The following is a 13,384-nucleotide window of genomic DNA, read 5'->3' as shown; positions in this document are numbered from 1 at the left end:
TTCCTCCATCCCTCCCTGGCACTCAGGATGCCCCCCCTCTCCATCCCTGGTACCCAGGGTGCCCCTCCCCATCCCTGCATCCCTCCCTGGTACCCAGGGTGCCCCCTCTCCATCCCTGGTACCCAGGGTACCTCCATCCCTCCCTCCCTCCCCACCCCCCCATGCACCCAGGGTACCCCATTCACGCATCACCCCCCCCCCAGCACCCATCTCCCCCACCCCAGGGGCCATTTTGGCTGGAGGAGGGGCTGGCAGGGACCCCCCCCCCGCCCCGCCATTGCCGGTGCCAGCGCAGAAGGAGCCGGGGGCTGGCACCCTGGGAGCAGCACCCAGGCGAGGTTGCCAGGGTGGGGATGTGATGGAGGGGTGGGGGTGGGGGTGTCACGATCCTCACCCCATCCCTTCCCTCGGCGATGTCCGGGAGCGGGATGCACAACGTGATTAAAAAAAAAAAAAAAAAAAAACCACAAAAACAAAACAAAAAAACCCCCGGAATTTCGGCCGAGGCGTTAAAAGAGGCGCCAGCCCACGTGTATGCGCTTTAATAAGGCTTCCACAGCTCAAAGGACAGTTTTAATCCCATCGAGTTGGCAAATAACAAGTCCCAAACAAAAAAAAACAACAAAAAAACCCCAAAAAACTCCCAAAAACCGGGAACTGGGCCCTTCGATCCGATCACGTCTTGTACCCGCAGCCTCCCCCTCGCTTCTCCCAACGCCGCCCCGGGCCCCGGCTCCTTCCTCCTTTAAAGTTTTCCCCAACGTTAGAAGCTCAAGGAAGAGATTTTTGTAACCCAAAAAAACCTAATTTGACAGCAAATTGAAGAAGGAAAAAAAAAAAAGAAGAAAAAAAAAAAAAGGAATTTCCAGGGAATATGTACACAAGCCGAGTGCTTCAGTCTGGGAAGAAGAAAAGTTCCTGCCTGTTCCCGAAGGATGGAGAGGCTTCGGTGTGTCCGACGTCTTCACCTTGGGAAAGAATTGCCCCGAAATTGCCCCCCCAAACCCACTTTTTTTTTTTTTTTCTTTTTTTTTTTAAAGAGCTCCAGGGCCCCAAGCGCCGGCTCCTTCTCCCCACAAGCCGCCGGGGAGGGGGGGGGACGGACGCGGAGCCAAGGAGCAGCTGGAATTCTTCGGATAAAAGATAATATTTATAATAAAGGCTTCGGGGTTGGGATGGGATACGGCCTCCCCCCCCCCCCCCCGCAGCCCCAAAACTCCTGCAATTCAAAAATAAAAGGCCACCGGGGGGGGGGGGGGGTAGCCCAACCCTCCGCAGCGCGTTTTGCCATGGAAAAAAGTTAAAAAAGGGGGGGGGAAAGGAAGAGAAAATGTCTAAATTTTATTCGGGAGACACCTCGAGGGTGCATTTTTAATGTCGGGAAGCGGGGGGTTGTTCTCTGCTATTAAGGGGCAACGGTGGGGGGGGGGGGGAGAGTGTAAAAAAAAAAAACAAACCCCAAACCCCCAAATAATTAGTGCATTCCTAAAAAACGAGAATAGAAGGGGGGGGGAAAAAAACCCACCTCTTCCCACGGGAAACGTGCCCTCGCCCCCCTTCCCCCCCCCCGGAGCCCCCTTCGCCATCTCCCCCCACCGTGGGCAAAGCCGCTGGCCGGCCCCCCGGGGCCGGAGGGGGGAAAAAAAAGATGTTATCAAAAGGCATTAAAATACCCCCCCGTTCCTAAAAAAAAATAATAAAATAATAAAAATAAAATAAGGAGTTGACAGAGCAGGCGATTAGGGAAGGGCTGGAAGTGAAGGCGAGCGGCTGAGGAGCCGGAGGCAGGGGGGGGGGCAGCTCCCCATTCCCCCCCCTCCCCGCAGCCACGGAAGGCTTTGGGAGGCAGAGCACAGCTTAGATTTTGGGTTAAACAGACGAAGTTTGGGGTTTTGTGTGTGTGTGTTTGGTTTTTTTTTTTTCCCCCAAAAGAGCGAGACATTCCTCACGAGTAACGATTTTTACTTCCATGCTGTACTGAAGGAGTAATAGCGGATGAAGAGCCGGGATTATCCGTCGGCAGGTTACGCCTAAGGAGCGAGGGGAGAGCAGAGCGGGACGGTTTCCCCGGAACGCATCCCAATCCCTCTGCGGGGGACGAGAGCCGGGGAAACCCCCCCACCCCCCGCCCCCAACCCTGGGAGAAACCCTCCGCCCCCAAACCCCCGCCCCGCTCCCTACCGCGGCTAAAAACTTCCCCAAACCTTCCCGGCGCTTCCTTAAATATAAAACGGGGAACGTTCCCTCGAAGGCAGGGTGTCCTTCAGTGCAATCTGCTTTGACATAAGGCATTTTTTCGTTTTTTTGGAGGGGACGGGGAGGGCGGGGGCGGGGGGGGCAGTCATTTCAGGATGGGTTTCTGCCTTCTGGAAGAGTCAAAGAGTTCAGTCTTGTATCCACCTTTTTTGGGTTGGTTTGTTGGTTGTTGGTTTGTTTTTGTTTTTTTTTTTGTTGTTCTCCTTTTAATGCCCTACCGCGTCAAAAAATCCTCTTCCCTTCCGGTCGCTCCAGCGCCTCGAAAACCATCAGTGTCCGAGCAAACCAGTCCCTGGGGAGGAAAAACACCCACCCGAGGGGGTGAGGACGCTTACGGGATGAAGTCAGCGAGCGGGGGCTTAAATCAAGGGGGAAGGAATAAAAAAAAAACAAAAAAAAAACCAAACCACCAAACTCACCTTTAAATCCTTCTTCGGGCATACAAACTGGGGACGGAAAGAAAAAGGCACGGCGTTAGAAGCCCCCCCCGCCACTCGTTTCTACACACGGTGACAGCCAAGCTTCAAAGTCTTGATTTTCAACCTTTCCCACCCAAATCCAACCCAAGCCTTGGCCAACCCAACGCGTCTCCCAAAACGCCAGCGGCGAGGCGCCTTCCCCGACCCACCCCCCCCCCCAAAAAAAAAAACCAACAAACTTCCAGGCGCGTGTCGTCTCCCCCCCACCCGCCCCCCTGCAACTCTCACCTTGCATAACGTCGTCCATCGCCGCGTAATCCGCAATGGGTTCGTCGGCCTGGAAAATCAAGCGGAGCAAGGGATTATTAACGAGGAAGGAAGCGAAAAACGGGGCGACGGTGCTGGGGAACGGGGCTCTCGCCCCAACGCCGTCTGGGAAGGAGAGGGGAGGACTGGCTCCCTCATTTAGCCGTGTTTTTGGGCTGGTACGCGGGGGGGCTCAGCAGCAAAGGCCAGCTAAGAAACGCTCTTTAATGAAAAATAAAAGAGGATTTGGCTTCTCTAAGAAGGAGCTCGTTAACTTCGGCCAGAGCGCAGGCACGGGTGGGCACGTCTAGGGCAGGGCGGTTTTCACACGCCCCGCGGGGCGTTTCTCTCCGCTTGTACAAAAATCAGTTGGGATTCTCCGCTTCACGCGACTTCGTCGCAGCGGCCGCAGCCTCCCGTTACCTTTAATAAAATGACGGATTCGGGGATGACTCCCAGGCTGCCGAGGGTGGCGGTGTCGTCGCTCAGGATCTTCCCGTCGATGGACAAATTCTGGTCGAAGGGAGCAACTGAAAATGCATGCATGATCTGTGCCAACACAATGAGACACGCTGGTTGTGTGCGGAGGGAAAAAAAAAAAACCAAAACAAAACCAAAAAAACCCACACAAAAAACCCACCGCTGCCGAGCTACGCAAAAAAAAAACCAACCAAACCACCCCGGCTTCCGAGAGCAACCCCGCGCTTTTCCGTGCCACGGGGGATTTTAGACTCTCCCTTCACCCCCTCCCAGCCACGCGCTGGTTTTTTTTTTTTTGTGTTTTTCCTACTGGAGACGGCTCGTTCCTCGGAGGAAAAAGCCACCTTACCTGTATTTTTAGCTCTTTGAGTGTCTGATTTGCAGAAACGAGCAGCGCTTTCTCCCCTCTGACTTTCCGGTGCCGGGTGCTCCGCCTGATGCCTTGCTTTTGGTAAGCGATGTAGTTCTGGTGCGAGATCTTCTGGCGCTTCGCACCACCGTTGGCCTAGAAACAAGAGCCAAAAGAAAAAAAAACCACCCAAACAAACAAACAAACAAAAAACCCCAAATAATCAAGACCTTAAGTTTGGGATTTGCGGAAAATACACCCTCCTCTTAACCCCGGGGCTGCGTTTCGGGCGAGTCGGCGACGCGAGGGAAGGAGGCACGAAGCGCTGCGATGCCCCGTGGAAAGCGAACCGCCGCACGCGAGAGTCCAGAGGAGCCCGAAGTCTCGGCCTCGAAACCTCGGTTCCCGTTTCGACACGCTAGCGCGGGGCGGATTACCAGCCGGGCGTACGAGTCACCAGCAATATTTGATCTCTCCGAACCCAAAGCGATGGTGCGGGCGCAACCGTTAAAAATGACCATTGAAGAGCCTTGTTGGTTTTGGCTGCTGGCGGTACGCAGAGCGGGGGGGGGGCTCCCGTCACGGTGACTCAAGAGGATGACGGAAAAACCGAGTAACCTGGCGGTAATTTTTGATCTCTACCTGATTAAAATCTGGGTCTTGCTCCCCCTCTGGCTTGTTTTCCTCCCTTTCCTCTTCAGCTTCCGAGCTGCTCACGTTCAGCTCCGGAGCAGCATCCTTCATTACCTGAAGTCATAAAAAAATCGTTCTCCGTAACTAACCCCGCGGCGTCAACCCCCCGACTGTCAACTCACAAGCAAACAGCTTGCGGAGGCCTCCGGGATGCCACCTCCATCCAGGGAATAACCCGGGGAGATGCGTTCCACGTGCTCTGGAACGTCTCCCTGCACCCCTCCCCAGCCGCGTGGGACCACGGCGGGTGGGGGATTGGGCTCAGGAGAACGAGCCGCTCCGTTGAATCGCAGGTGCTTCCTGCGGCTCAGGACCTTCCCTCCTCTCTAGGCCAAGGGAAAGTCTCCAGGGGCCTGGACTGATTTCTTTCCCATTAGCTGGCTGCTTCTCCGGTTCATCTAAGTGTATTATGAAAGCCCTTACACGCGGAAAGGAATATTATCTGTAAATTAAGACACTTATCCATCCCTGCAGCGGCCCGCCAGAGGCACTCAGCACCATTATTTATGGGTCTGGAGGCTGTAAGTAAACGAAATCTAAATAATTTACACAAAAACATAGAAATAAAAAGGATGTTCGGTTCCGCGTAAGGCACTCCAGGAGGCACGGATCCGCCGGACCTGAATTCCCATCTACGCTCCGGCTGGAGCGGGGGTTTGGAGGAGCCCAGGAGACCGGCACGCTCTCCGTCCCGGATGTCTGAGAGCCCGCTTCTCCGTCAATGTATTTGCAATTAACGATGCAATCATAGTCCCCAAACATCCAGCACCAACCGCAGCCTCCCCAGAGCCCTCTGCATTCCAGCAGTGCCGCCTTACGCCGATTTTATACGGCCGCGGCTTCGCCATGGCAGCGCCAGCCGAAGGAGGTCGTGGAGGCAGGGGGGCGAAGAGCAGGGGCGAGGGGATGGGAAACGCTCCCCGGCTTTGCACATCGAAAGCGGCGGGGAAGGAAGTGGCGGCGCCTTCGAGCGCCGCCGTCCCCAGCCCTCGCTGGCAGCGCTGCCGCCCCGCTGGCGGGCACGACAGCTCCTTCGCATCTCGCCGAGGCTGCCCCCTTAATGAGGGGTCTGGCAGGCAAGCTCTCGCCCCCTCTCTCCGACTCCAGCTGCTCGGCAAAGAATAGCTGCCTGTTTGGTTTGATTTTTTTTTTTTTTTTTTCCTTTTTGCCAGCCCCGTGCGTGAGCACGGTCCCGGCCAGCACCAGAAAAGAAACAACAACCCTCCTCTGCACCGGAGCCAAGATACGGCCGCGGGATTCAGCCTCCAGAGAGGCCGAAAGCCCGTAGCCCATGGCTCAAGACGGTGCTGCGTGCTCCGCTTCTCACACCCGAGGCAGAAACCCGTCCGGCCTCTGGCGCCCTGCAGTTGTCCGGGTTCCAGCTCCTCCCTTAGATTGGCAGGGAGGTGGGAATCGACGAGAGGCCAAAAAAAAAAAAAAAAAGGAGCAAGGAACATCTTTATCCGAGCTCGCCCAGCGCCTTGGTTTCCTCCTTAAAGCATCAAACGAGCCCTGCGGAGGAAGGCTGACTTTAACCAGCTCTCGCGTACCCGTAAAACCAATTCTAGCTCTAACACTGATCCCTTAAACCACCAGCAAAGCAGAGACGTAAACCGACAGCTTCGTAGGGGATCTCGAGAAGCATCTCTAAGTTCACCGCGATTTCATCAGCATGGAGGTTGAGGAGCTTATTTCTATCTAGGAATAAATGTCACTTGAGCAACCAAGAAAGGAACTGACAAATCCTGGAGGGGGAGGAGAACAGGTAGAGCCCAATAATGCGATTCTGAAGGCAGAAAAACAGTTACCACATTGCCTGAAATAATCAAAGATCCGTGAAGATACCGCAAAGGATTTGGTTTGGCAAAAGGAAGCTTCGAGGAGACCAAATTTTTTCAGAGTAGCTACAGCCAGAGTTTTCCCATTTGCTATTTTCGCCAAAGCGAGAGCTTCCCCGTGCCACGGAGCCGAGGGCTTTTTGCCCTGCCCACCACCACGGGCCACCCAGGTCCCCACCAGCAGGTCCCAGCCCTGCGGGGACGCGGCAGGCTGCGATAGCCGGTCCCGTCGCTCGGACGGTCATTTGGGTACTCGGTGCGGTTCCCGTTAAAATGAAACGGAGCCGGGATGAGCGAGGACGGAGGGAGAGAGCCCGTACCTTTTTGTTATCCACCACTTTATGGATGTAGATGGTGGCTTGGGTGTACTCACGCAAGTCCCGCTGCTGTTGGCACAACAGCCCTTCTCTGCACTCGGGACAGAGCTCTGGGGAAGGCACAAAGGGAAAATGCATTTAATCGTTTCAGCTCCTTGGAGACACCTGCCCGAAGCCTCCCACCGCTAACCCCGAGGGGCTCTGCCAAGCTCAGGATCCCCTTAAATCTGACCCTTTATCCCAAAAAATAACCACTTCCCAGGGAATCACAGAACAGTGGGGGTGGGAAGGGACCTCTGGAGATCACCCAGTCCCACCCCCTGCCAGAGCAGGGTCACCCACAGCAGGTGGCACAGGAACGCCTCCAGGCGGGGTTGGAATGTCTCCAGAGACGGAGACTCCCCCACCTCTCTGGGCAGCCTGTGCCAGGGCTCTGCCACCCTCACAGCAAAGAAGTTCCTCCTCGTGTTGAGATGGAACTTCCCATGGTCATGTTTGTGCCCGTTACCCCTTGTCCTGTCGCCGGGCACCACTGAGAAGAGCCTGGCCCCATCCTCCTGACACCCCCCCTTTCAGTATTTATCAGCATTGATAAGGTCCCCCCTCAGCCGTCTTTTTTCCAGACTGAAGAGACCCAAATCCCTCAGCCTTCCTTCATCAGAGAGGGGTTCCAGTCCCCTCAGCACCTTGGCAGCCCTTAGCTACAGAGGCAACATGTTGGATCGGCAACAATTAGCAAAAGGACGGAGCACAGACAGCGGCGAAACATTCACTCACTGGGCTCAGAGACGTAAAGTGCGCTCTCGGGGTCCGCCCCGGCAGCCTGCGTTCGGGTGATTTTGATGACGTGATCCACGACAAAGAGTTTTTGAATCCTCTCCCACTCGCTGGGCCATATCAGAGCTATACTGTGCAAAGGAACAAGAACGTGCTTTATGACATGGAAAAGCCAAGCCCCGAGCTCCCGAACAGCCTCCCCTTTTCTTTTTCAGTCCGTCAACGAAAGAAAAGCTGCAAAAATCAATGCTTAACTCCAGCTACGCGGGAGGGCCTGTACGCCCGAGATAACAGGGGAACAGCAGCGTGTTATTAGTGACGCTGTTCTGCTCCAGTCACGCCGGAGGGAGGACGGAGGAGGAGAGGAAGGGAAGATCTGCTACTTTTAGTTCTGCATCACTGCAGAAGCAACCCTACGGAGCATGAACTCCAGCCCAGCGTCCAGCGCTGCGGGGGTAAGTCTCACGGAAAGCAAATCCTAAGGAAGCCGGATGTTTCTACGCCCCGGTCAAATTCAGGGTAGTTTATTGTTAGGAACTAGCCGAGCTGAAGTAAGCGCTCTCTTTTTTTTTTTTTTTTTTTCTTTTTTTTTTTTTTTTTCTCCCCTGACCCAGCATCCTTCGACGATTTAGGTCTTGCCTCGCGGCAAAGGCTAAGGCGGGCCCGAGAAAACACACGTGTTAATTTTGCTCAAGGGAAAGGATTCGTGTTGCTGCAGCTCAGCGAGCCTCCAGGAACGGTCCCCTGTGGCACCCGCGAAGAGAAGAAACTCACAGTTTGGAGTCTTCTTTGGTCATGGAAGCGTAGGTGAACATGAGACCCCCGTGGGGACAGAGAAGAGCGCTGTTTCCTACCGAGGAGACGGGGCTGCAGCGCGTCGGCCTCCTGCGCGGGCAAAAGGAAAGCGGTTTGCAGAGCACGCTCGAGGTTATTTCACACAAACCACAACTCCGCAGGGCGGCCAAGAAGAAATCGCAGGTGACTCTTTACAGAAGGCACGCCAACGGGGAGCATTAAAAACTACTCCCGACGCGGAAATCAGATCGGCGTTCCCCCGCGTTGCAAAATCGCACTCCTCTCTAGCGGAGATTTCCATCTCCTGCCACCGGCAGCCCAGGGAAAGAGGCCCGAGCGGTGACCTCGGCCCAGGGTGCAGCTCCAGACAGACGACAAAACTAATCGGGTTACGAATCTAATCCGACCATCTGGTTAAGACACAGCAAACAAGGAAATTCGGTTTCTTACAACGTATTACAACCGATACGAGTCCTGCCAAACTCTTGTTTGCACGACGGCAAACCGCAGGCAACCCCAGAGCGCACCGGGATTCGAAAGCCAGATCGTTATCTGCGGCCCCTCCGAAAGGAATAAAAAGCACCCCCAAAAAAACCCCCTCGAGCCAAAGTTACCTGACAAATTTCCTCCACTCTTCTACAAAGAACTGCGAAACAATATACAGCTCATCTGTCTCCTGGAGGTGAAAAGAGAGGAAAAAAAAGATCCTTTTTAATTAATCCAACAATAGAGACGCGATGACTGTTCGGCTTTTTCTGCAGCGCTCATTCTCTCGGAGATCTCGCCGTTCTTACCATGACAACTCCATCCAAGCGCGCTGGGAAAGCCAAGGAAAATAATTTGGGATCAAGTACTAAGCACTTCCATTACTAATCTCGTGTTTATTACAAAGTTAATTTAGCTTTAGATCCAATTACCTTTAATTCGCTGCAGGAAACGGTCATTTCCCCCGGAGCGGCTCCGACTGCCCAGCACCGTGTTTTCTCTCGCCGGGCGCTCGGCGTCTAAAGCCTTTCTGCGCCCCCCCTCCCCGGGTGTGGGGCAAGACCACCCCAACCCCGCTTCGTTTGCTTCACCCAGGAAAATCCCGAAGTTTCTCCTTTGGGCAGCAGCAGGGATTCAAATCCACAGCCCTGCACCCTCGCGAGGCAGCGGTTTTAGGATAAACCCTCGTTTTCCTGTCCCAACCATTAGATAGGCCGCTGGAGCGGACAAGAAACCACCTCCATCCTAAAGAGCCGGGTGACAAAAATCACTTCCATGCTCACCTACCCTCACCACCTCCCCTAACGCGGATTTAAGGGCTCACTCCATCTTTCTGCGGGAAAATTCAGCACTCCTGAGGAATAGATAGATATTTTTCCATCTCCCTTCATCTCCTCTGCATTAAACCGCTCCGCTGATTTTCTTCCCCGAACCTCAACTGCTTTGGATCAGGAAAACTCAAAAAGCTTGAGGGAAAGATCCTCAGCTCTTTTTTACTCGGGCTCCCTTGGGAAATTCCAAGGGAGGGGAAGACGTAGCCTCGCTGCCTGGAGGGACCCTCATATTTTGAGCTGCCCCATGGTGATGGGGCTCCGGCTTTTCCATCACCCGCAAAAGCAGATCCAACCCGATACTGCCCTTAAATACCACCGGCGGGACCTGGCAGCTCCCCAGCTCAGCACCGAACGTTTCCCATTTAAACCCTTTTGGGACTCCCCGGTTCCGAGACACAGATCCCTGTTGACCTGAATATTTATTCCCGGCTGGAGAAGGCACCCGGGAATGGCAAACTGCCCTCGCACGTAGGAGCGAGGGAGGCAGACACCTGCCAAAGCAGCTTGGCAGGATCTAAGAGTCAATCATTAATCAGCGCCGCGAGACGTCTGGGAGCCAAGGCGCGGAGCCAACGGCTTGTGCCATTTCTTTTGAGCCTCCTCGAAGCTCCAGGAAGGTGCTGGAGAGCTGCAGGCTTGTACCGAGGAGAAGCCCACTGCGAGAGGTCTCACACGACCATCGCTCCCTATTTACAAGGCTCTAGCGTTTAGGGAAGCTCCCCCCGAGCTCTCGTGATGTAGGAGGATGCCGGAATTTTGTCCGCCCAGCAGCAAAAGCCTGGCGTGCACGGGAAGGCGGTGAAAAGCCGCCTCCGCCGGCACGGCCGCGTCGTTTCGCTCCTTCTAGGGGGCGGATATAACCGCAGCAGTAATATTGTCGCTGCTTATCTCTCCGAGCCGGGGCCAGCGCCGGCGATGCTGGCACACGAGCCGTTCTCGCGTTACCTTTAGCGGGGCGTTGCGCCAGCGCAGCTGATCGGGGGAAATCACACCTCGGCACAACACACGCGTAAGCTGCGCCGGCACAGCCACGCTCTCCGCTCCGACCGAGCGAACGATGATCGGGCAAGTCTCTCTCGCAGGCGGAATACAATTTTTTAGAAGTGGGATTAAAGCTCATGAAACCCTCCCCCCCCTACACCCCAGACCCACTACGTTCCCCTCGCCGCCCTCCTCCCCGTACCTGAGGCCAGCTGCCCAGGCAAGGTCTGCATTTATCGTGGAACAGGTTCTGGAGAGAAGTCTTTTGCTCGCTGGCCATCATCTTATGCAGGGCTTCGTTTTCCTCCCCTTCGCGCTCCAAAATCTGCACGAAACAGTTAATTACACCCCAGCTTCAGTTCCCAGCTGTTATTAAAAGGTGACAACACTTTTCCTGCGCTGCACTGCGTGGTGTTCTAAAGAAAACCAGAAACACGACCACGTCTTTACGGCCAACAAGAAGGCAACGTTCATTCAAATACCTTGCACTGGGAACAGCACTCTCTGTTATTTGGGAATTCGGGGGCTTTTGGAAAATATTGCTTGAGTTTTTCCCAGGCTTCCTTCGAAACCACCCTCCGTTCGTTTTCCGATATGCACAGGTCACCTGCGGGGAGAGAGAGAGAGCGAGAGAGAGCCAGGAGTAGGGCTTTGCTCTCGACGCGCTCAGCGATGTCGCGCAGCCCTCACTAGATGGAGGAGATTACAGGGTATCAGCCAACACCACGTCAGCAAAAAAAAAAGAGAGCACAACTAACACACAAAGTCACCTTCGACTTCTTTACCATTTCCTCGTTTAGACAGGAACAACAAAAAAATAAATTTACGATTTCAATTCATATAAACGTCCTTCAGATTCCCAAGCTCGTGAACCCAAGCAGCTGATCAAACACAAGCGGTGGCAAAGAGATGCTCGGAAAAGCGAGGGCAAGCCAAAGAGGGCATGGGGCTACCGTCTTCCGACCTTGGCTATCTACGGTTACATTTTTACGGCGACTCCGTTTACCAAGCTGCAGACTAACCCCGCGCCCCACGAAAACAGGAGCCAGGTGCTTTCCACGCTCTTTGAAAAAACAAAACCGCCGCCGTGTAATCTCCGAGGGCTTCGCGTGCCCTATCCGCGATATCCACAAAATCCGGAAAAAAAAGACAGGTTTGGCACCCTACATCTGCCCCAGGGAACACCTGGGGCGTGAAGATCCGAAGCAAGATTTACCAACTATCCCTCGGCCTGCTGGACGATGTATCCCGACGCTCAAGCAGCTCAAAAAACCCCCCCAAAAGAACAGCTTCACGCGAGGCGTTTGTCATTTTAGCGCCGGCCGTAGCAGAAAGGTCACGCTCACGCGTTTGGACACCGCGCGTACGCATGACGACACGCATTCCGGCGGACAAACAAGGCTTGGGAAAACGGGAGAAGGCGAGGGCTCGGGGATCCCAGCAGGGCCGACGATCGCCGAGGGGAAAGCAAAACCGCATCTCCCCGCGAGAGAGAGAGCAGCTGGGAAGTCAAGGCCCGGCTGTCGCGGGGAGAAACAAGGGGAACAGTCGTTGCAACACGGAGAGGCAAACCGTCACGCCTCGACGGGGGTTTCGCCAGCGAGAGGGAAGCAAAAGAGCAACCGCGAGGTCGCGGTGCTGTGTTTCTACAGCCCGGAGAGCTACGAAAAGGAGACGGGGGAGAAAAGGCTCCTTCCTCCCCGCCCTCCGGTAGCTCTTTACCATCACAAGCAGCTCCTCAGCCCCACAGACCCATCAGTTTTCCTCGCTCCGGCCAAGCCTGGATTTCTGCCAGCCCCGAAGTGGGAGGTGGGGTGGGGGAAATAAAAAAATAGCAACGCTCCCCTCCTGCTTTTCCTCTCATAAACAAAGGTCGGGCTGGACTGCTTCGATGCGGCGCTTGGCCGCTTGTTCTTCATCAAACGCGAGCAAGCGGCCCGGCTTTACCATAGGAGGAGGCAGGACCAGGCTGCTTTCCAGAGCCGGGATGGCGGAGGGTGGGGGAGAAAACCCCCGAGCTTGTACAAATAAGCGCCTTGACGCCGTGTGATGGATGAAAACAGATGAATACACCGTTGAGCGAAAGAGGTGGGGGGAAAAAAAAAAAAATCAGATCCGGGTGCGCGGGGAACAAGTGCTTTGCCATCTGGAAGAAGATGATCCAAACCGCTGCCGACCCCGCTTCCCCCTCCCGCCGTCCAGAGAGACCTTTTTTTTGGGGCACGTCTTCCCTTGGGAAGTCTTGGGAGATTGGGGGAAATCTTCCCCTGGTTACCTGGAAAAAATTCTTTGCCGGGGTCGGGCGACTAGCAGAGAGCGAGAAATCGCGGCAAAGATGCAAAGGGACTTCTGAAGGGAAGGCCCGGGTGGCATTTCTGGAGGGCAGCCAGACCTCACGGATAAAGAGCCGGCTTTTCCGCAGCCTGCCATGAAGGCAGGAACTTCCTCCGCGGCAAAATTTGAAGGCTGGAGGACCCAGACCTCCAGATTCGCCGGTAACGCTCCAGAGGGAAATTTTCGAGGTGGAAAGGTTGTTTTTCCATGAGTAATCGGAGGTCAGCTCCGGAGAATGAAATCTGATCTGCCAGCAGCCCCCAGATTTAAGATTATTTATTCTGATACGACCCAAAGTCACAGATCAACTAGCGATTTACCAGCGCGTAGGCCTATTTTTATCATGTCTGGCTACATGAAATGTTTCATCACCACGCCGCGTGCCTTTATTGAAGGGCAGCAGCCTCGCGGCAGTGGGAAATACGGCGTTAAAGGCTCCGAAAAACAGCTCAGAGCGTGACAAAGCGCTTAACCACTCTGCTTTAAAATGAGCCTTTATCAAGCCATTACTCTACAAGCC

The 13,384-nt window shown here is 54.7% G+C and overlaps 1 protein-coding gene across 5 annotated transcripts in view; it reads right to left on the bottom strand.

The window, feature by feature from the left end:
• Nucleotides 1-526: 526 nt before the first annotated feature.
• Nucleotides 527-13,384, bottom strand: part of USP48 (ubiquitin specific peptidase 48) — a 31,197-nt gene continuing 18,339 nt past the window's right edge. For 2 of the 5 annotated variants that reach the window (XM_074560568.1, XM_074560570.1), the window contains exons 16-27: nt 11,013-11,137; nt 10,733-10,855; nt 8,845-8,906; nt 8,210-8,320; nt 7,436-7,566; nt 6,662-6,768; nt 4,453-4,557; nt 3,811-3,966; nt 3,405-3,530; nt 2,964-3,012; nt 2,676-2,702; nt 527-2,548 (exon numbers count right to left, since the gene is read on the bottom strand). In XM_074560568.1, the coding sequence (XP_074416669.1) occupies nt 2,526-2,548; nt 2,676-2,702; nt 2,964-3,012; nt 3,405-3,530; nt 3,811-3,966; nt 4,453-4,557; nt 6,662-6,768; nt 7,436-7,566; nt 8,210-8,320; nt 8,845-8,906; nt 10,733-10,855; nt 11,013-11,137 (1,145 nt within the window). In that variant the 3' untranslated portion in view covers nt 527-2,525. Of the gene's footprint in view, nt 2,549-2,675; nt 2,703-2,963; nt 3,013-3,404; nt 3,531-3,810; nt 3,967-4,452; nt 4,558-6,661; nt 6,769-7,435; nt 7,567-8,209; nt 8,321-8,844; nt 8,907-10,732; nt 10,856-11,012; nt 11,138-13,384 lie in introns of those variants that run through there. The other 3 variants (XR_012583961.1, XM_074560571.1, XR_012583962.1) reach the window with 3 other exon arrangements.

This window comes from Larus michahellis, chromosome 16 (assembly GCF_964199755.1).
Source record: "Larus michahellis chromosome 16, bLarMic1.1, whole genome shotgun sequence".
In the NCBI taxonomy this organism is placed as follows: domain Eukaryota; kingdom Metazoa; phylum Chordata; class Aves; order Charadriiformes; family Laridae; genus Larus; species Larus michahellis.
Note: the sequence above shows the minus strand (reverse complement) of the source record. Positions and strands in the feature narration are given on the sequence as shown.